Source organism: Prinia subflava, chromosome 14 (assembly GCF_021018805.1).
Source record: "Prinia subflava isolate CZ2003 ecotype Zambia chromosome 14, Cam_Psub_1.2, whole genome shotgun sequence".
NCBI lineage: Eukaryota > Metazoa > Chordata > Aves > Passeriformes > Cisticolidae > Prinia > Prinia subflava.
This window is the reverse complement of record NC_086260.1, coordinates 20,562,791-20,586,261: the sequence shown is the minus strand read 5'-3', so window position 1 is coordinate 20,586,261 and position 23,471 is coordinate 20,562,791. Positions and strand designations below refer to the sequence as shown.

Genomic DNA, 23,471 nt, shown 5'->3' with positions numbered 1-23,471 from the left:
ATACCCAGCTTTACTAGAAAAACACTGTATGTCTATGTGATGCAAGGGAAAATTAAAAGTAAAAACAACCAATGAGTTCTCCACTTTCTTGTGTCACAACCCTGAGATCATTCAATCAGTAGACTCCTACTGATTCAAGTGATGGCCCATCACAAACAAAGAAAGACAGCCTCCAAGTGGTTTTGTTGTATTTTATAGAAGTTTCTAAAAACACTGTGACTGGAAGTATAAGGGGAAACGAAAGGAACGAGAGAGGGAAACGAAAGGAACGAGAGAGGGAAACGAAAGGAACGAGAGAGGGAAACGAAAGGAACGAGAGAGGGAAACGAAAGGAACGAGAGAGGGAAACGAAAGGAACGAGAGAGGGAAACGAAAGGAACGAGAGAGGGAAACGAAAGGAACGAGAGAGGGAAACGAGAGAGGGGAAAAAAAGCTGGTCAAGAGTGGACAAATTCATTTGTAAAGAGAAAAAAATCCAAGCAAAACTTTAGAGAACCTTTTGAATTTGTTCATTTTCAAACATCAACTGTAAGACAAAAGGTAGCCTTCAAATACACTACCTTTCTCTGTGCTCCCATTAATTTTAGGTATGAAGTCGTCAACTTGTATGCCTAGGATTAAGAAAGGGCATTATTTTTGGAACCAAGAAAAATGTTTTGTGTTCTGTTTCTTTCTAAACATAGCATTTTGAAACGTACCTGGCTTTTTATACCACCTCCTCAGAAATACCTAATCAGATAAACCAGGCAGAATTTGATGTGCTTCCTACTACAGATCATGTTGCTGTTCGTTCAAATGTCTAAGAGGTTATTAACTCCAAAGAATTACTGCCTATTACATACAGATACATGTGTGCATATATATATATATATAAGTATTTTAAATCTAATGGCTCGAAGGCCCCTCTAAGTTTCGGGCCCTGGGCCAGAGCAAAAACCCGCAACAGCAGCACCCTCTGCCGGCCCTGACCCGACACTGACCCACCAGTTCAGGAGAGCTCCCTACTGGGTAACCGGCAATCAGAACTTTTCTTCCAGGCACCGAGACTACAAGATTATCATAACAAAAGTAACGGAACAGCAAACCCAGAAACCAGCTTGAAACAAGAAATTGATCACACCTACCTAAGCTCTTGTGTTCTTTAAGAGTTTTCCCTTGAAGGTGTTCTAACCGTACTGTAAACAGAAGTCCAAGAAAAAAAGTATTTCACAGATTAAAAGAAAAAACAAATAATCAAAGTTTCTTCCCTGCTATTGACTAACCTTGTAAAGCAGTCAGCCGCTCATTGGTGAAGTCATTATCAGCCTGCAAAGCTTCTATTTTTGCTTGAAGCTCTTGCTCTCTTTCTTCCATTTCATCTATTTTATGCTGCAATTCCTTTTTCTCAGCCAGTCCTTTTTGTTGGATTTCTTCTTGTCTTCCTTCTGCTACCTACTCAAAAAGATTTTTAAAATCCCCCCAAAATCAAAATTAACATGTGGAAAAATAGGTCATCTTGATTTTCATGTAACTAAATGTACATAGTAATTTTCTCTGCTAATCAGATAAAGAAAAGAAAAAAAAAGCAAAATCTATTACCTATATAAAAATTTCACTTCAAGCAGACTGAGAAAAATCTCAAAGTATCTTAACTAACTTTTTGACTGAGGAACATCAGTTTTACAGTAACAGTAAAGGGCCCTAGAACTAAGAAATGCCCAAAGTCTCCAGCTCTTTGATTCCATCAAAATCCAAGAACCCTTCTGAACTGAATGTACATTTCACAGACCACCTTGATTGAAAGCCACATCTTTTTCCTTGCTAGATCTCAATAACGTAAGTTTTAAACAGTCTCCTCTCTCAAAATAAGGTAATAAGTTTCAGATTTGATCCTTCCGGGTATACTCATCATCACCAGGGATCAACCCCTTACTGGGAGATGAACTGCCTTAAGACCAGCAATTTAACATTTTAGTTTGGAAAGAAAGATTTCTCTGAGGTACTGAACTAAGAACCTAGGTTCCAATTTATCCAAGATAAATGTAGCAACTGTCTCAGGTCTCCAGAGGTAACACCATTACCTTCCTCCTCCACAACTCCTACTTATCTAGATTGGAGACTCTTAGCAAACAGGCTTTATCTTAAAGTGATTATTGTGTTCTCCAGCATAAAGACTCCTTAAATATTCATATACTTAGATATTTAATTTAATATCAAACTTGATAGCAAGATGGAAGATGAGCCATATTATTACAATGTGGTGGACTAGTTATGTTTGTTATAACTGCATGAAGAGGAAACATAAAATGCAAATTTATTTCTAATTCTAGATTTTTATTCCTCTTACCTTTCTGATGTTTAACTTGAAAGTTATTAGTTCAAAATAGAAGCAGATTGATATAAAGTTTTATACTACACATCATTTTACACTATCATCTATTTCAGCCCCAAAAATATTGTTAACTTTCAAAGTGAATGAAGAGGGAACCTTTTTAGAAGTTACTTAACTGATGACAGTTTCAATTACGTTAAAATGGAACCTAGAGAATATGTAGATGATATGCAACTTTCTATTGTTAACTGCTGTTTAACAAGTTTCTTAACTTTTTTTGCTTTTAATGTTTGCTGCATTAGAAATTAAACTGTATCTCTTTGTTCCATTTATCACAGTTGTATCCTAAATCAGATTAAATTCTGTCATTACCTTTAGCTTGTCAGAAAGATCTTTAATTTCATTTACAGCTCCATTGTACTTATTAGCTAATTCCCTTAATTCTTCCTGAGTCCGCTCATTCATTTCTTTCAGGTGTGTACATTCATCTTCTGTATTACTTAAACTCCGCTGTAAGACAGAATTATTATGCAATAAATAATAACAAAAGACAGACAATAAATTACCAAACACCGCAGATGATCTGTTTTTTCCAAGCACTATATATGCACAGGATGCATATATATGTCATAAGACAACCAGTCCTATGAGATTTCTTGACCAAGGGAATATAGCAAATAATGATAAAGGAAAAAAAATTAAAGGAAATGAGAATAATGTGAGATATTATAGGGGTAGAAATCTTACTTCAAAAGAGTGTCTAACACTTTAACTGTAAAAGCTCATTCATTGTAAAAGCTCCTTTTAAGCACACTTTTTACAAGTGGTTAAGTGTATGTTGCCAGAAGTGCTGCGGTTTAAACAAGGTCTTACAGTATTTTTTCAATACATGTATGTCATTTTCCCTGTGTATGTCCCACACACAGTAGTTTCTGTAAGACAGCATCATGAATTTTGAAAGCAGTGAGAAAAGGGAAGAGCTGGAAGAATAGTTTATCATTAATGGTTTAACAATCTTAGTCTTGCCCAATAGGAGAAATAAGCACTACTTCGTATCCTGGAGGCGTCAGAGTACAACAGATAGTGACATATTACAGCAACAAAGCTGGGATCTAAATAGCAGCAGTTTGAACTATTTCAGCACTTCCAGAAAACCAAGAATGAAATTTCAGTACCTCCACTTCAGACAGTTTTCTGACCACTTCAATTTTCTCCTGAAGGACCCGCCTCAGGGACTCTTTGGCTGTTGTCTCATAGTTGTGTTTGTCTTCCTGTAATGCTATAAGCTCTTTTCGTATACTGTCTTCTGTTTGATTCTGCACATGCAAAATAATTCAAGAATACAATAATTACTGTTTTGCTCATTAAATAAATTAGATTGTGATAAATCCTGTTCTATTAAAAATGTTTAGCAATCTCTGATAGATGAGAAAATATTATGTACAAATCAGTGATGAAAGATTCTTGACATAACTGGGTATAAATCAGTTTTTTTGAAGTGTATGTATAGGAGCATACATTCAGTGGTCAGTTTTGATCCCAGGAAAATAATGGCACTTTTCTTGGGCCCTGCTAAAACAATTTCAAGCCTAGGAGACATAGAAGTGGACAAACCAGGTCCCAGAGGAAAGACCTTAAACAGGACCTGCAGAAAAAGTTCTTACAATGTAGATAGTTAAGGGGAAATAGAAATAAAATAAAAATTAAACCCCAAGGCCTAGGTGGCCTAAACAACAATCAGGGCAGCACATACTTTTAACTCTGAATATCAGACAGGATATGGGCAATAAAAACAACAGTCACTTACTGACATGCCTTGAAATACAGAGCGGATGTCCAGTTTTTGTGCTACTCAAATTATCAAAGTTGCATAGGCTCATTTTGGAAAGTTTGTGTTCCAAATGCTATCCAACAACTAGTTTCAAAACACTTGAAAAGAGCTGCCTTTCAGCATTCCTAATATTCGACTTTAAGTGAACTACTTACCTTTGAACAAGCCTGTAACTGATTTCCCATAACCTCTAGTCTTGATAGCAGCCTGTCTTCATCTATTAAAGCCTAGAAGAAGTATCATCTTAGAATTATCACATGCTTAATGTAGTGCCAGTAGAGCTCTGCTTTAAAGATCTGAATTTTGCTGGAGTACCTACTGCTAATAGCTATTTCAAAGGTACACAACCATAAAATTGATTAAACATTGTCTTTTGCACAGTCTTAGAGAACCACCATAAAGTTTTTATTATTTCTGCTGCTTTTTCCCCCCATTAACAGCTAAAACTTATATGGCAGTGCATAGTTCAGTCTATAAGGAAAGGATGCCTGCAGATACCTGCCAACTAGTATCCGAAGCCTCCTGTGTGACAGCAAGTAGTCGCTGAAGGGTTGCCAGCTTCTGTTCCAACATTTGTTCCCGATGTAAGGCTTCCTGTGAAGAGAGTAGGGCACCAGTCAGTTCAGCTATAACAACTCAGGAAATCAGAAGCAACAGAAGAGATCCCAAGAAATACAACAAAAAGGAAATGTGAGTAGCAAACACTGTCAACTTATTCAAAACCATAATAAGCCCATTCCATTTTAACCATCCCTAAATTTATTTGGATAGTTTAATTAGAAAATGCTATCCTATAACCTCAGGTTCCCAAACCCTTCATTTTTCATGCTATGCTGCACGTACTGAGGATATACTCGTATTCTTCCCAAGACTTAAAGACACTTTGTCTTGTCAATAATTTGAGTAACAAAACTGCAGACACCAAAAGACAGCTTGGCAGCTTCCACGCAATGAGCTGTTCATCCTCAAATGAGGTCATAAACAAGAAATGCCAAGCAAGAACTACTATTTTTGCTTGATTTTTAGTTCATGACAGGAAGATAGAAGAGCATCTTCATTAACTCCAGGATATGGAGAGTGAACAGATTGGTGAGTGAGTATGTACTTGGCTTCCAAAGACAGAGCATCTGCATGAGCTCCTTCCTGCTATGTCAGCAAATACATATAAAGATAGATACTATCTCAAAAGCCTTGATGTGAACAAATAAAAATTGCCATTATCAAACAAAATCAGTCAAAATAAATCAGTAGAACTTACACGCAGTTAAACCTGGACAGAATTTACCAACAAAAAAGCTTTCTCTTTTTTCCCAGAAAGCTGATTTTATCATCCTTTCTAAAGAGTTTATTTTTATCTATCAGCACTCAGTTTAACATGCTGCCATTTATCAGTCTAACTCTTTTGTGGCATGACATCTTGGGAAAAGCACACCTATTAAACTGACACAGAAAGGCTGGTAATGCCAGTGAGGAGGAAAAGCTGCCAGCACTGTCCCTTCCTTTGTAGTTTCCAGTAGATACAAGCCACAGGATATGATGTGTGTTTTAAACAAAAATATTCAGCCAAACTAAACGCCCTTAAAATAAAACTTACTTGTAGATACTGTGAAAGCTGAAACAATTCCTGAGAATACATACTGGGAGTGTTAGCAGCAACCTGAAAAAGAAGGTAAGTAAGAATCAGAATGGTTTGGATTTTTCATTAAAAACAACATATCAAAATGTTACTGAACCGACTTCACTATTTCTTCATCTTTATAAAAGGTCTGAAAATAGCATGTGTCTGAATAAGGTACAAACCAGCAAATTACTGACTTACCTTGTCAACAGGACTTGGCAATGGAGCATGGATAACACTAAAAAATAAAAAAAAAAGTGGACACAAAATGCATAAATGTTGTACTTGGACATTTTCATCAAAACTAAAAATATAACACCATACATTTCTACAATTTCTTATTTGGACATGAAATTGTATGGAAAATCTTATATAGTAATTTACTTTTACTTATCGTCTCACAAGCAAGCAAAGACACCCTAAAACTCCATGCAAGTATTTCTGGATACTAATAATAAAAGAATGTTTAAATTAGCAGTAAACCCAACAAAATTGTTGATAATGAAAGGTGACTAAAATTATGCCATTTGTGATTAGAACTCAGTGTAAACAAAATGTTAAAAGTTTTGGTTTCTACTACTCTTGGAAGATTTCTCAAAAATGGGCATATACACAGAACATGCTGTCAATATTCATCTGAATTTCCATTAGCTTCTCTTTAGTCAAGTCTACATGCATTTAAAACAGGCAAAATAATAATCACAAATAAAGAAAGAGGGCAGGAGAATTTTCTTATTTGCTTTCTTTTTCTCTATATTATTCTGTTTCTAATATCCATTTCAGCAGAGTAAACCACAGTCAGAAAAGCCCAATTACATAAGAATTTTTTTCCTCTTTTGGAGAACTTCTTTATTCTTCATAGTTGTCTTAATTACTGAAAACAACAAGCAAATTAGGGGTTTTTTTCCTCATAATGCCTGCAAAAGAACCATGCACTCAGTTACTCGCTTTGCAGGATCACAAGAAAAGAAACTGCTCCTATTATGATTTTAAACATAATATCCATCAAATCCTCATCATACAGTAGTTGAATTTTGGTACGTGTGAATACATATTCTTACTCTGATCGCAATCGAGCTTCCATTCCATCTGGAAGGAACAGTTTGATAGTAGAGACTATACATCCATGCGTAACTGAAAAGAAACAAATACTAAGTCATCATGATCCATTACTACTTAAATTTAAGTTCAGTGCTTAACGTTATAGTAACCAAGCAAATTGTCTTAAGAAACCTTGAGACAGGCGAAGAGGAGGCACGAACACGTTCAAGCATCAGTGCCTGGGCCTGCCTTCTCAAACCTCCTCTGGACACAGGAAACATCATCATTATAAACTTCAAGAGATTGTACTGTATACTCAGTCCTGGCTGGGTATACTACCAGTGGAGAATTCCAGTTGAAACTCTTCCACATGCAGCAATACCTGAAACTTGTCTTCACTATATTAAGTTGAAAAAGTGAATGTTTTGATCATGAGTGAAGAGCATCTTACCTGCACCAAGTAATGGGAATGCAGAGGTACAAACAAAACAATCTTTTTGACAAGATCCCCACAAGCATATCCAGGGACTTAAAAGGTAACATGTCCAATTTGTGTCACTAACACTTACTTCAAGATCTGGAACTTGCCAAGCAATTATTATTTACAAAGATGGATTGAAAAGGAAATGCAGAGGAAGTGTGTAGGAACAACTGAGAAGTACATCCTTTCAAATACTATAAGCAGCATTATTCAATACAACACATTTCTATTTTGGGGTGCTTGTAGTGCACATCTTTCGCATAGCCCTAGACAAGTCCTTTCAGAAGAGGACTTGCTCCTTGAGGACTAAGTTCAAGATTCTTTCAACTCGAGAAAGATCCTAAGGAGTAAGAGGGGGAAATCCAATCCTTGATTCTTATACCAAGTTCAAACTTCCTACACAATGTTCCAAAAAATGTTACTGATACAATGTTCAATGCCTCTGTGAACAGTCAAATTATGTGTGAGTCTTCATTGATTTTTTTTCCCCTGTATGGTTCTATGAGTTGGAAAAAAAATTATTTCTAGACACACAAAAATACCTGTACATTGTTTCCAAAACACTACCACAAGTGAGATACAAAGAAGTGTGTGGCCACCCATCATGTACCACCATACCTCCAGCATCCACTAACATATAGCACAAACAGCTGCTCTCCTTTCTCAGTTATTAATATCAGTAAAACAGTTAATCTGGCTTTGAAAAAAAGAGCAGTGGGCATTTTAGGACACTGGTAATACTCCAGGGAAATGAGACAGGTCTTTAAGGAAACTACCTCAATAGAATCTAAAAATACTGGAGAAATAATCCAATGAAGACAAGTTGGTTTTAACCTTTATTTAGCTAATGCGTTGGAGACGTATTTTCCTGGCTAAAAGATCTTGTTTTTTCAAGCTGACCTGGCAAAGTATTGCATTTACATGGCAGGGCAGACCAGATTAAACTGCAGGGTGTTTGTTTATAAAGGAATAAATCCAGTCTACAAAAACATTTTAAAAATACATTAGCAATATTAGCTGTACCCTTATTAGCTTTTATAACGAAGAATTCTTTCTTTAGGAGGAAATCAGTGATTTTAATAAGAAAACATTAGGACATCTGACCTTAAATACCAACAGACAGCTTTGTCTTTGAGTCACATATCAGGTAGGTCTGCTTTAAGATTATACAATTCTGAAGTTTTTCTGTCAACAGCTAGACTAACAAAAATCTCCTAAAATCTGCAAGAACTTTATTTGTGTCAAATTAAGATATAATGGGCATCTAGCAAAAGGTCTCAAATAGACAAAGTGACTGGAAAAAGGTACCAAGCATTTTGAAAAACTTATAAAATTACAATAGTAAGAAAGGAAACAATACCCAAAATCTGCAGTCTGACCTTTAGCTATGAGTTCATTGCAACTGGAAAAATAAGGAGAAAGCCTGAGGTAAAGCAACATAGAAAACATGAACACAGTACTGACTGCACAGAACAGTAGCAATGGTTTAAATTCAGGTCTGTAGTATTTCTTTTGAGGAATTAACAAGAAAAGGCAGTAAAGCAATCTCTGGTTTCCCAATGGAGCTGAGGTAGCCCCTGTCCCCACAACTCAGCCCCCTCTCCATCCCACTCACCTCCGGGCGCTCCGTGGGGCCGCCGCTCCTGCCCTGGCGGCCGCACAGCCGCTATTGCGCACCGCCGCCGCCAGGCGGCGCCCCAGCGCCAGTCACCGCGGCAGCCGAGTCCGCCCCGCCCGCGCCCTCCGGAGCGGGAACAGCCGCCCCACAGCCACAGCTCCCTCCACATCCACCGCTCCCTCCATGGCGTCAAACACCCGCCCCACATCCACAGCTCTCTCCACGGAGTAAAACCCCGCTCCTGCTCCATTTGCTGTTCCACACTTCAGTCACGAACTTGTTGGTCCCCTCCAAAACACGGAGCTGCCACACATTTCACAGGTTGAAAACCCCTGAGACAGGTTCTACTGCTCTAGAGCACAATGGGAACAAAGAAACCATTTCCGTTTGTCTCGATTTTTGCTTCCTAGAGAGACAATTCACCAACGATGCTCTCATTTTTATTTTCACTCATTAATGTACCCAGCCCTGAGGAGCCCCCCCATACCCCTCGGGGGTCTGTGCACTGCTCTGCAGCACACACTGGACTCCCCACTGGCATGCTGACCTCCCACAAACATCCCATGACATAACAGATGTATGAGAGCTCCAAATCTGACCAGAAAAAAGTGCATAACATTTGAACTGAATCATGTTGGTATTATTTGACCTTGCTTTGCAATGCTGCTGCTTATTTCCATGCAGGTAAGTATCATCAGTTAACTTGGAATACTCTGGCACCGAGTAGGAAATTTAGAAAGAGGTAAAAGAATATAAACCACACTAATACAGAGAAAAGCACAGTAACATGGTAATAAGTGCATGCTGTATTAAGGAGGGGGTAATGGCCAGGCCTCTGTGCTTGTCAATAATACAGCAAGTGGACAAATAAGGAAGCAGGAGGGATGCAAACAATTCTCCAGGACCTGTTACTAAGTCTGGCTCAGCAGCAGGAAACTGACGAAATTGTGCTCATACGTGATAACCTGAAAAATCACATACTGAACATGCCACTATTTTAATGAACCAAATCCAGATCACATTTGCAAGGAAATTACTTACTAAAACACAACTTGAACAATAAAAGAAATGTATTCTAGCAATACTGACAGAATTCAGAATTACATGGGCAGCTACTACTTGTTCTGTCCTATCATTCCCTTATAATTACACACAGCAGATTGCTGAAATGTCCTGTGCAACTAAGGCATTATGTAAATATCAGAGTGTAAAGTACTTTTAAAGGGAATCACCCATTTAAAAACTACTTTCCTGTCTGTTTCATGACTAGATTAGATTAACAGTAACATCCAAGATTACTAAACGAACTGGCGAACACCCCATGTTTATATGCATTCCAACAGCATTCCCAGATAAACACCCTGTGATGATACAATCTTCATTCTCTGCTTGGCGAAGCAGAAAGGGGGGAAGCAAACTTGAATCCTCCTCCTCATTAGCAAGCTAAACACATTAATGAGTAACATGAGCACAGCTTCCATGTTCAAAGCAAGGGAAAGGACAAGGAAGGCTGCATAATCTGATCACCCATTACACAAATACCAGGTTCACCGGCATTTGTGTAATGTATCATGCTTTGTAAAACTAACATAAAACCACAGCAAATAACTACTACTGGCAAAAATTCATGGCAAGAATTTGCTTACTATGAACTTTCCACAAATGATTCCATGAACTAACTACAATGTGCTGATAAAAACAAGTCAAATTTTTCTTCCAACTAAACCTTATAATAAAAATTGTTTTTGTCTAAATACACTTGAAGAAATTCAGCTTCTCTTAGCAAGGACAGCATCTCAACAAATTAATAGCTCCAAGTTCATTAGACGCAGTGTATTCCTTTCACTTCTTCCATGTATACTGCTAGTATTAATAAATGTTTGCAATCACTTCACATGGAAACATTTTAAATAACTCCCAGGCAGTTTCTGCTAGGCATCCTGGAGTTGAATCTTTGCAACTAAGACCAATTATTATCATTTTTGATAAGAGTAAAACAATGTGATGGGACATTCACTACGATGGATCTCTCAAAAATCCTACAACTCTAAAAGCTTTCCATGACAAAGTACCACTACCACCATTACTTAACAACATTTTCTTTAAACACATTCATTAACCTTCCTCTGATACTTCAGATCTGAGAATTACAACCCAGTCTGGCTAAAGACAAAATTCAGGAGTAACAGCGCAGGTACCATCCTTATGTTTTGTTCATCTAATGCACTTTAAGAAATTCTCCTATTGTACTATGGTTTGATTTGTTGAGCTCTGGGGGGGTTGATTTGTGAGAGGTTTGCTTTGATGGACATTTACTTCCTTGTTTAAAAGAACTTTATCAGCCTTCCAATTCAATATTATTCTTTCATTCTTCTCTAACGAACTTCTCTTTAAGGATAAGCTTTATGAAGGTCTTGTTCAGAAAAGTAGTAAAAGGGTGATGGCAATTGACATTTTATTGCCTAATCTTGTGTGTTACTGAATAGGGTAGGATTCTACAGAACAGGGCCGGAAGTTCAATGCTTACAGAAAGCAGCAGATCCATTAGGGAACTTTAAAAAGTCTTGACAAAACTGATTACAACCTGATAATTCCCAAACAGACAAGTCTCCAGACAGATAAAGAAATAGTTTCTGAAATACTATGTAATTTCAAAAGAAAAGAGATAGAGGCTACATTTTAATTAACACAGATACAGAGCTATTGACATAATACAAGATCTCCTAAGCATGCATACTGGGAAGAAGACAGTAAGAAAAACAAACCAAAGAAAAATGCCTCATTTGTTGGCTAGCAACTTTTCTCTAATTTCATTTTAAAGTACTTGCAGGAATCAAAATCAGTAGCCGTCACAGAAAAAAACAGTGGGCATACTGAAAAGAATGAAGTTAACCTGTTTTAAACCTACACTGACTACATGATCAAGAAATTTCAGGTTCATACTTCTGCCACACTATTAGCTGAAACCTTAGGGTTGAAAGGACTTGAAAGAAAGGTAATTACAATTATAATAATAAAACCCAAACGCAAAAAGCTCAATACAGCACTACACACACGCTTGTGCTGCATTTTTAAAACTGTTGCTGCCAATTTAAGTGAGGCAATAGATGAACATGTGTCTCCAGTTGAGCCTCCTTTTCCAGACCTACAATTCCCCTGCACAGAGCAACACCTACACATCCAGGGAAGAAAGTAGGCCATGGAAACAACCCAGTGAAGTCCATCTTGGGGCGTGCGGGTAGAAATAAGAGTCTGTGTTTTCAGCAGACAAGTTTCTTTATCAGGTACCACATGGGCACAGGGCTCACTGCCAGCACAAAGGAGAGAAGACGTGAGAAAAAACTAAACTAAACAATTTTCTTACAATGGGAATGCCATTTAAAGACCAGATTGTAATGATGTTCTAAACAAAATATAGTTGAAAAGAAACCAAAGAATGATCCATACCCTTACCTTTCCGTGTGTTCTCCGTCACATCTACACCAAACTGGATGACATCACCTGACATAATTTCACATGGTGGGCTTTCCTCAGATCCTCTACTCAGTCTCTGACTATTAATAAAGGTACCATTACTACTTTTAGTGTCTTGAAGATAGAACTGTAAAAACAAAAAGAACAGTAAAATATCTGGGAAAGGTGAGACAAGAAATACAAGCACAAGTAAAATTTTATTTATATAAAATTTACTTCTAGAAGATAACAAATGTCTCAAACTGTAAACACCCTCATCAGGATGCAACACCTTTCCATTATTAAGAAGTATTTGTATTTGATGTTGAATTAACTTATGATTGAATTCTAGCACATACACTAGGCAAATAATTCCTACGAAGCGTGCCTGAACTACTGCCTGCAGTACAGGATCACCTGTCATTAGCGACAACACCTTTTGCCACATACATATAACAATTCATATTTAAGTTGGTCAACACACAACAAATCTAACTGCTCATACATTTAAGTTAACAGTATTGCATGACAAACATGCTGCAGAGAAGGCTAGTACTGAAGGCACAAGGAAAACCTCTGGAAGAAGACAGAATTCAGGAACTGCAATAAACCACCATGGTGAAACTTACAGAAAACCAGCAGGATACTCAGCAATACTAGTTCACATCATTAACTTAAAGTACTTTTGTAAATATCCATCTGCAGAGTTAATTAAATGTTGATAGCAACTTACTGAATCTGAAACTGCTTTTATGACACAAGACTTGTAGTCAAAACTGCTGCAACTGAGAAGTTACAAATGAATCACCTAGCAGAAAACCAGAGTGACTGACTATGACTTGAGCAGTGACAGCATAAAAGAGGGGACCTGAATGTTACTGACAGCCAGATGTAACTACTGGAAAGAGTCAATCTCACTACTCCAAGATAACAATAGCTACTACAGGAACCTGCTGGAATGGTGGAAATCACTGACTTCCTGCACTCAAAGAATCTCTTCAAGTCCTAAAACAGGTATAAGGTTGGGGTAAAAGACGTGTTCAGAGAAATGGATGTATTCCCATCCTTTTCTTATAAAAACAATTTACCTTTCTTTTTTTTTTTCAGCATCCCATGCAAAAATTTTCATGCTTTTAATTGCTTCTATTATCGCACACCTAAAAAAACCCCATAGCTCAACACCACAGTGTCAAAGGGAAAGATGGGTTTCAATCAGAGTGAGAGAACAGCACTAGGGCTCTTCGGATCTCGTACTGGAAAACTACACCGACTGATGATATGATGTGGATTTTGTATGGCATAACACAGTGGTCCTAAGCACAGAGCTGGAATTCAATTGCATCCAGCACACAGGACTCAGTAATCAAGGGGAATGCCAGCACAGGAAAGCCCATGTAGGTGTTTGAAATGAAATGCAGTATCTGAAAAGAATGAAAAGCAGTATGTGAAAGACTTCCCCTTCCCCCAACAGATACACCTTAGATCTTCAACTGACGGAAAAGAAAACAGTAATCAGTCACAAGCTGGTAAAGATGAAGGTAAACATAAATTATGGATAGATCAAGAAATTATGACTGCATTCACTGTATCAATAATCAAACCCATTCTACTCTAAATAATACTCTCCTATTATGAAACACTAACATAGTATATAATACATCTTTAACAAGTTATATGCTTAAAAGCCAATCAAATTCATTAGCTTATTAATTTAATAGTCTGCAAATACAGAACCCTCTCATGGTTCAGTGCAGAAGTCATTATTTCTTGCTTCCTGTTTGTTTTGAATTGGCTTTCTTCTTCGTTTGAAAATTCTGTTACGAAAAAGTGAGTCACAGGCAAGGAGAAACAAACATGCCTCTGCTTATTTGTTCTTCCCCACCCTTTACTTCTTTGTGCATATCTGCCTTTTATCCCTCCCAACGTTTTGATTAATCATTGCTCCTTGTAACTACATTTTTGCAGAATCTGCAAACGGGACTCAGACATGATAGCACAAGGACAGGGACTGCAGGAAAAGAAGTGCAACAGAGCATGAGCCACACAAAACTTATAAAATATCAAGAGACACAAAATTCAAACTGCAAAAGGATATTTAGCAAATGTGCACAGAAAACACACATTACATTTAATATTATGTAACTGATGTCTGCTTAAGTGCACAGTAGCAAACTGTATTACATAAATTTTAGAAAAGTGATGCTCTTCTAAGTCTTTTCATCCTTTTGTAAATACTCTTCTTCCTGCATCTAGTAAAGAAGCAATACCAGCCACATGTTAATAGCTGATATCTAAGGAAGGGAAAACACACTGCCTTCAAATCGTGCTAAAAAGGATTCTGTTATTTTTAATGTAGCCATTCCTCAGGAACCCACTGAGCTAGTCCCTTTCAGGTAGCAAATTGAAATGTTACTTCCATGCTGGTTTTCACTAGTTCAAATGATCTTTCTCAAAGGTCAATCTCTCCATCCCTTTTGTATAATTTCTAAAGCTATCTTCACAAAATAAAATTAAGTGTGAAACAAACATGTTTATACTAGTGTTTTAACTAGTAGTTGTGGCAGTATACTGGTTTTTAATGTACTGTTTAATTATGTAATACTACAGAGGGTTCTCTGATTCCCAAACCAACGCCTTTGACACAGCAGCTGTGTAACACAGCACCTTCTGTGAATCCAGCAGCACTTGTCCTTCCTGCTCCCAGTGCAGCCCAAGCTCAGGCAGCAGTGCCAGCTCACAGCAGTGATGAATCCCGCCCTTCCCAGCTCTCACTGCTGAGCTGTGGCACCACCTCACTTGGACTGGCTCGGACGCTTGTTTAGTCACTGCAAGCCAGTTTCGAGCTGATGCAAGGTACACGAGGAGGTGCTTAAGCTAGTGCTGCCAGAAAAAAATGGCAGCATATACTGGCCTAATTATACTTGCTTTTATGACTCTCCAGAGCAAAGTCCCAGCCTTTTTATATCTCATATTAACAACAAGTCCAATGTAGAGCAGAGATGGCAGCTCATACACATTCAAAACAACTCAGCTTTTGAGGACTCTTAAAGTATTACCACATCCTTAATTCAAGGGATAGCAGTATATATTGCTCCAATGCTGGTTTCCCCTCCTTTCTTAAAAAATACAAGGTAACACACAAAGTACTCAAGAAACTTACACTCCATTACCGTGACTGCTCAGACAAAAAAAAATCCTAGCCTGTATTTCTTTCTTTGTAATTTGCTGTTTATATCCCTTCCCATCTACACACCATTAATAAGATCGGTTAACTGCAGATACCTTACCAAGCTGCTTCCACAAAATTTGTGAAGATTTTATTCTAAACTAAAACTTGCAGTTCATCAGTACACACAAACTTCTCCAGTACAGTCCATCTTCCTTAGAAAATGTATTAAGAAAGTTTCAAAAAACTACAGATTTTGTTTCACTGTTTTGTAAGGAATTATGTACTTATTTCACAGCTTTAGTATTCATAACACTTCAAGTTACTGTTCACTTTTCTTAATGGAACAAAGGTACCTCCTCTGCTCTAACCTATGGTGCATAAAAATCACATTCCTTCTTCTAGATCAATGACTCAAAAGAGCATCAACAACCTGCTAAATCAGTTCATGTGCTATTTTCATGCAGTTAGATACCACTATGATTTTCCCCCCACAACAAATTCCTAGTATTTTCTGATTAGAGAAATAGAAGGTTCTTCTGTAGTGACCCCAAACCATAATACATCAAAATGAAGAACAAAAAATATATTAAGTCTAACTGATATTAGCAAGTTGCAAACTCCAGGAGGACAGATTTTAACCTAACTTAGGAAATGTAGGTAAACTGTTTTCTACAAAGTAATAAAACCAGTGAGCAAATAAAACAAACCCATTCTGTTTAATGAGCATAATTGTAACATCTTCCTGGAGGCAGGCCGAAGAGAACTCCTTGATTAGCCTGACAAGTGAGAAAGCCATGATGTGTTTTCTTTCCCAAGCCATATGCAGGCCTGATACTGGAATGAGACACTTCTGAAGGATCTCAGAGAAAACAAAATATGGGCTCAGAGATGTATAGAAAATCTTGAAAAGAAAGTAGCACACTTCTTCAGTGACTTGATTACCTGGATTCAATAATAGTAGAACTAGAGGAACAAACAACTGACCAGCTTTTTAATACTTCTAATATTTGCTATTACTATGTACAGCCACCCTTTGCCATTTTAAGAACACATTACTGCTATTCCATCTAGCCCAGCTTGAAACTGCAATTCAGGGCAATTATTCTGAGAACTACAGTGAGAAGAACTGCTGGAAAACTGAGGCAGTTTTTACACAAAGATGTAAGATTCAGTATGTGAAGAGGAACAACTTGTACATCAAAAAATGCAGGAAGAAGAAAGCATCACATATAATTAAACCTATTTCAGCCTCATTCAATGGCTGAATTAGTAAGCTATTTTCTTTTATGCGAAGTAAAAAATTAATCTATTTTATTTATTAAATAAATTTCACTGCCTAAACAACTAATGCAGAAAAAGAACCCCAATTTCAGAATCTCCTAGTTTACCATTCTTTTTCTCACCTCTTATTTCCTTTGTGAAAGAAGTACACACAACTCCCATGAGCTTCAGGATCCTATTATATCTTTGTGGCTTTAGCTTAAACCAGAAAGATTTAAATTATTTTGTCAAATTATTAACTATAACCATTAAGGAGATGGCAGCTTCATTTTTGCCATGGTTACCGCCATAAAGGGACAGCAAGGCTGTTAGCCAGAGCAACTAAACCATTAAATGCTGCACTTAACGATGCAAGATTCTTCCCCTACTCACACTAAATAATCATCGAACAACTAATGCAAGCATTATAAATGCACCACCTGAGTACTAAAGCTAATACTCAAAAGCAGCAAGTAAACAGGGATCTAGAAATTGGAATACTTGCCCTGGAGTAATACTTCACTAAGCAGTAATGCAACTGAGTTCATTTACTCACTGCATGCTGAGAATTCTACCAGGAAGCAATGTACAGTGTGCACAAGCCCAACTGTGCATAGCCAAAGATTTTAAAACAACACACACCATGGTCAAACCAACATGGCCAATATTTGTAACACTGGCTAGAAATATTTTTGTCATATTATTACGAAATTATTTTATCTTATTTGAAGTCTTAACACTGGAGATTTTCTCATTTTCAGAGCAGCACTCTGCTAGGAGAGTACACTGTGCAAACCATACTGAATTCCAGGTCGGTTTTCTGGCTGTAAGATAGAGAAGTTCAAATGTTAAGTTATCTGAAGGTCCAATTGATTAAGGTCCTCATTCTGGTCTGCTTAGACAGATCCTAAATTCCTCTCCTCTCACTTGCCTAACTCCACTCGGCTATAAAGGAAGTAGAAGTATTTGTCTCCATAAGCAAGCATAATTCACAGGGTGGGGCACATCAAGCAAAATTGCTTTTCTTTTTAGTCTTCTGTTTCTTAAACTCATTGATCTAATACCACTTTGCTTATTAAACCCCGGGTCCTTCAACTCAGAAACAAAACTACTGCATTAACTTTTGAGTTCTTATGAAAGCTCCTTTTTAAAATTATTCTAACTACCACAGGCAGGCACTCACTATGAAACTAAAAGCAACCAGCTGTGAGGAAAGAGATTTTCCAGTCAGATTGAACAGAGTGAAGGAGTGGCAGTTGGTTTTTCAGGGACTATAAATATTTGCTTTCTCAAGCGAAGCAAAACTTGCTAGTAGTTTCCAGTAACTTTTCTAAAACATAATAAACTTTACTGCTTTTTCTATGCAGTAATAAAATAAAAAAGGATAAAAAATTAACACTTTTTGATATAGCAATGGACAAAAAAAAGTTGAGATGTTTTTAACTCAAAGTGTAAGCCTAATGTAAATCCAGCTACACTGGTGAGAAAAGGTTAAAACCTTCAGCTATCCCCAGGAATCTAATATTATCCTTCCAAACTTGCCAGTTCGAAGGGGTAGAGGACAAAGGACGGCAGGGAATATGCTCTTCTGCTGACCAAGTTGTTCCCGTGTCTGTTTACACCTTGAAGTTTTGTTGTCTGTACTGCCAGGACAACCCTGCTGGTTGCTCATACCTATTGTCAAGCAAAATAAACTCTGCCAGTAAAAGCAGCCTTGTGCCAGCATAACTGAGCATGGGTATAAACACAGTTTGGCCTTTCTAGACACGTTATTTGAGGTGCTATAAAATATTAGTCCCTGTGTTCCTGCCATGTCCTGGTTGTTCAAGTGCTTTGAAGTTCACTGTCACTCAGCTTAATTTTTGTGTGAGGAGTCAGCAGACTTTGCCTGAAAAGGACACAGGGACTATGACAGGGAAGGGAAGATGGATGGATTTGTGGGGAGGAAGAAGAAGCACCTTAGGTAGGCAGAAAGGCAATGCCCAGCACTGAGAGGCACCAAAAGATAAACTGTGCATAAAACATGTGTTTGGCTACAAAGTTGAGTTGCTCTAGTGCCTTCCTCAGTAGCAAAATGTCACCTTTCTCAACAGAACAAAGCAAATGTTCAAGTTGTACCTGCGAACATTTCAGCACAGACTTTGGCATAGGACTTTGCAATGCTTATTTTAACTGCTGACTTTTACAGATACACCTCTCAGAACTTTGAATTCTGGCATATTAAAAGCTTTCACAAAAAAGAAAAACAAAAAAGTATGTCTGCAGACTTAATGCCACCTCCTGTATGTTGTGCCCATTTAAGCATTGCATCTACTTTTTAAATCACTATTCAAACCACAGGTTTGCTAGTAGTTGCAACTCAACTTACTCATCTGAAGGTGTAAAGCTCAGGGCTCAGGGTTACTATTAGTCAACAGCTCTATGGTATTCTTCAAGTAGTTACAGATAACCTACTTTACATCCAAAAATTGAGAAAGAGGATATCATACATTTATTTTACAATCATTTTTGATTTGTATTAGAAAGCAGTCTTTATTAACAGAAGGGCTATTAAAAATATTAAGCAATTCTTTCTAATTATTCAGTTTTACAACTAGCTACATCGAGTTTAAAAATATGCTATTTAAATGGTTTGAGCTATTTTTATGAAATATAATTCTCAAGCAGTATTGTTGCATTTTTCCAAGTAATTCATACTTGAGAGAAAGACAGAAGATGGCTAAAAGTTTAAGTGTAGGACCTCAAACTATATCACAATCCAAGTTCTCTAATTTAAAACAAAAGCAAAAACCCATGTTCACAATTCAAAATTTGTGCATGTGTATGAAAACGAGAAGAAAAATCTCTATGGCTTGTGTCCAAAAGTTTGTGTGATTATGCATTGCTTCCCCCAACTTTAACCCATAGTCCCCCGCACCTTTCACAACCACTACACCATTCCACACTGGTTTCTTCAACTCACAAGTGATAATGGACAAAAGGAGTAAGGCAGCTGGACCAGGATGGTGGTGGGTTGTCTGCTCCTTAGCAATCACAGAAAGCAGCGAAGTTGGCTTGATGGCAGGGACAGCTGAAAACCCAGTGCCGTTTCAGAACTCCTATCACTTCCAGTTTGCTAAACTTGCTTGGTATGTAATGATGACCTGAGCTAAAAATGAACAAACTTCAGAAGCTGGTTCCTAAGCCACATACTCACACCTCCCACAGCAGCACATCAGTCAAGAACAGAATGGCAGAGAGCAGGATGCATTTACAGTGTCAACCACTTGACTTCTGTCAATTGTAATATGTCAGAATCAGTACATAAATTACCTAAGTACTTTTAAGTACAGTTCACGACAAGAATGTGAAGTTCTTTGTATTAGGACACAACTGTCTCAAGCTGAATTAAGAAAATTAAGGAAACCATGACCTACATCATCTTTGCTTTCATGAAATACATATTTTTTCATGAAATGTAGTTCTGGGCTCCTCAGTCCAGGAAAGATATGAAGCCCCTGGAGCATGTCCAGCAGAGTTTACAAAGATGATTAAGGCACTGGAGCATATCTCTTACAAGGACAGGCTGACGGAGCTGGGGCTGTTCTGCCTCGAGAAGGGACAACTGACAAGGGACCTCACCAATGTCTCTAAGTATCTGCTGGGAGGTGTCAGAGCATAGAGCTGGGCTCTAATCTGTGGTACCAGGCAATGAGACACAAGGCAATGGGCAGAAACCGATGCCCAGGAAGTTCCACCTAAATATGAGAAGAACTTCTTCACTCTGCAGTAACTGCACACTGGAACAGATTGCCCGGAGAGGCTGTGGAGTATCCCTCACTGGAGATATTCCAGAACCATCTGGACACAATCCCATGCCACATGCTCTTAGATGATCCTACTTGATCAGGGAGACTGGACCAGATGACCCACTGTGATCCCTTCTAATCTGAACCATTCTGTGATTCTGTGAAAATGTAAGTAAGGTTTACTTACTGTAATTGCAACTTGTATTTGTAACTGTAAATGCATTACAATTGTAATTGTAACTGTAATTGCATTACAGTTCCTGAATCCCTCAACATCAGTGAGTGCAGAACTGTATGAACAGCACTAACTCACTTGCAGAGGGCTTTTATTTACTTCAGTTTTGAAAGCAACTATCAAAGCTCCAAACACCTGAAACAAGAAAATATCTGTAAAAAAACCCAGTAGTGTTATGGTGATAGCAGTTTATTTAGGGAAAGAATCCTTCATATAAGATCATATATATATAATATATACCAATATTGAAGTAATAGATTAAATTGAAAACAAAGTATTTACTCTACAATTGTGCACTGTGACTGCGCACAACCAATGTGAATGGAAACATTATCACAAAGCATGGCTCCCCTTGCTAACCTGTTTGCCTTCATCCTCCTTCAACAGAACTGCAAGCATTCAAATAACACACAAACTATTTTCTAGAAACAAACATTTCAAGCCTAGCTTGACAGTTGTGAAATTAACACCTCTCAGTAATCACATTCCATAATGGAAAAATGTAGTACAACAGCAAGTCACAGTCCTGGACACTCCCTATTATGCTGTAAGGCCTCCTGAAAATTCTGTAGTAAATACACTCTGGTAGAAGATTCATGATGAAGGATGTGTGCAGAAGCAATACCAGGCATGATAAAAATATTCCTTAGTCTTCTAAATAAAATTTTCTGCAGGAAACACAAGGTGTGGAATGAAGTGACTGCAAAAGGTAGATGTTGCTCATGTACCTATCCCTTGATTATTCAAATAATCTATAATATTTGGCATTCACTGTCAAAAGGAGAAGAATGACAAGATAGATACTCACCAAAAACTTCAAAATTAAATGTTTTAGCACTGTACAAAAATAGATCCCTCTCTACACATCAGTGTCACTAGTTTTGATGCAAAAAGCTATTTTTAAAAAGAGATGTAGAGGAAGAGTTCTAATTTACAAGTAATTTGGTTTATATATAGCCGACTGATTTGCTGCAGTGAGACATCTGTCACTATAGTTACTAACTACTACTCTTTAGAATGTCTCTTTTACTTAACTTTTGTCCTCACAGTTCACAAAAATTTCTGAATAACAGCCTTCTTCTACAAGTGCTGGATGGTTTCAAGTTAACTAGAAGAATTTTATATTTATTCTCTTCTCAGCAGAATGAAAGTCTGTTTCTTCACATACATCATGCTTTAAAACTTTTGTTCATGAATCACAAAAGAGGGGAAGGATATTAACACTTTCAGAAAAGATACAACTCCATTCTGAATACGGACAAAGCACAAAGGTTTCCCACAAAAAAAACTACCCAGCTAAGTACTAGTTATACACAATATTCTTGAGGAAATTGAATTTTTAGCCTACATGAAAATTCTCAAGTACTATTTTAATTCCATGCTGAAAATGCTGAGAAAATTTTAAGGCACCATTGCTTTAACTGCAAAGCTAAAATACATTATCAGTAAAGTACAATCAACAGAAAGTTTCCCAGGAAATGATTACTCACACATCATCCCAAGATGCTCAAATTGACTCATTAGAATACTAAAACAATATAAAGAAGAGACTTATTTTGTCTTACTGCTCTCATAGATTACAGTATCTTACATAACATCCATGGACTTCGAAAGAACTTTTCCTGCTCCATATTAAAACATTGACTAGTGCAATGTACTCGTAAAACCAGTGAAAAGTAGATAAAAACAGGTTTCTGACAGGAAATTGTAGTTCTTGCAAATACGTTTTCTGCTTTATTTCATTAAAGAAGCTCAGCCTCTTGTTACACAAGACACTTGTACAGCTACATATCATGTATCACTGTGACACCAGTGATTACTTTGTATAATTTATCTCAAATTCTATTACATCAAACATGGACCCTGGGGAAAACATATGGCCAAGGTGACTTCCTGAGGTTTCACTTAATGCTACTGTGTTCTTTATATTAATCAATTATAGAAATATACTGCAACTTAATGCAGCTTTAAAATCAAGAAACACAATACTCTAATGGGCCATTACCCCAAACTCCAGGCTTCTTCAGGCTAGTTACTTCCAAATGTAAAATATCACTGAAATACTCAACAATCCTTATGCCCTTACAGGAATACTTTCCTACAAAATAGACTGAAAGCTAAACACTATTATTTATTCTAATAAATGTAATTAAAGTTCGGCAACATGGCACACTCAAACTTTGCAATACGTAAATTTAACTTGTTTTCAACATGTACAAATTCCCAACGACTGTATTTGTAGGACTCATATATCCAAATAAAATAAATAAGCTCTGCAAAGAGCAGGTTCTCATACAAAATCTTAATTTCTTTTCAAATACGTGTTTCATACATGTTTCTAAAGGTTTGTAACATATTATTGCAATTTACTCTTACCTTTAGGAGGCAAAAGCACCCATAAATATTCCACCCTAGTGAAAAACACTGAGACTATTCAGAAAACAAAAATTTTTGTTCTTAAATTCACAATCAAAAAATGGTTAAACTTGATAGTTAACATTATGTGGCCAACCTAATGAAGCACAAGACTAAAATGAAGTATGCTTTTGTCTCCGACTACTGCAATGAAAAGTATGACATAAAAAGAGTCTCATTTATGTCATGAGAGTATGACATAAATACGTCATGTTTGGACAGAGCTTTGCCCTAATTTAAGAGGTAAGGCA

The 23,471-nt window shown here is 37.2% G+C and overlaps 1 protein-coding gene across 23 annotated transcripts in view; it reads right to left on the bottom strand.

The window, feature by feature from the left end:
* Window positions 1–23,471, bottom strand: part of SLMAP (sarcolemma associated protein) — an 81,279-nt gene that overhangs the window by 35,996 nt on the left and 21,812 nt on the right. For 10 of the 23 annotated variants that reach the window (XM_063411544.1, XM_063411542.1, XM_063411553.1 and 7 more), the window contains exons 3-13: window positions 12,354–12,501; window positions 6,822–6,894; window positions 5,962–5,998; window positions 5,737–5,799; window positions 4,641–4,736; window positions 4,298–4,369; window positions 3,487–3,627; window positions 2,684–2,821; window positions 1,263–1,431; window positions 1,125–1,175; window positions 561–611 (exon numbers count right to left, since the gene is read on the bottom strand). In XM_063411544.1, coding sequence (XP_063267614.1) covers window positions 561–611; window positions 1,125–1,175; window positions 1,263–1,431; window positions 2,684–2,821; window positions 3,487–3,627; window positions 4,298–4,369; window positions 4,641–4,736; window positions 5,737–5,799; window positions 5,962–5,998; window positions 6,822–6,894; window positions 12,354–12,501 — 1,039 coding nt within the window. Of the gene's footprint in view, window positions 1–560; window positions 612–1,124; window positions 1,176–1,262; window positions 1,432–2,683; window positions 2,822–3,486; window positions 3,628–4,297; window positions 4,370–4,640; window positions 4,737–5,736; window positions 5,800–5,961; window positions 5,999–6,821; window positions 6,895–12,353; window positions 12,502–18,324; window positions 18,406–23,471 lie in introns of those variants that run through there. The other 13 variants (XM_063411546.1, XM_063411545.1, XM_063411559.1 and 10 more) reach the window with 4 other exon arrangements.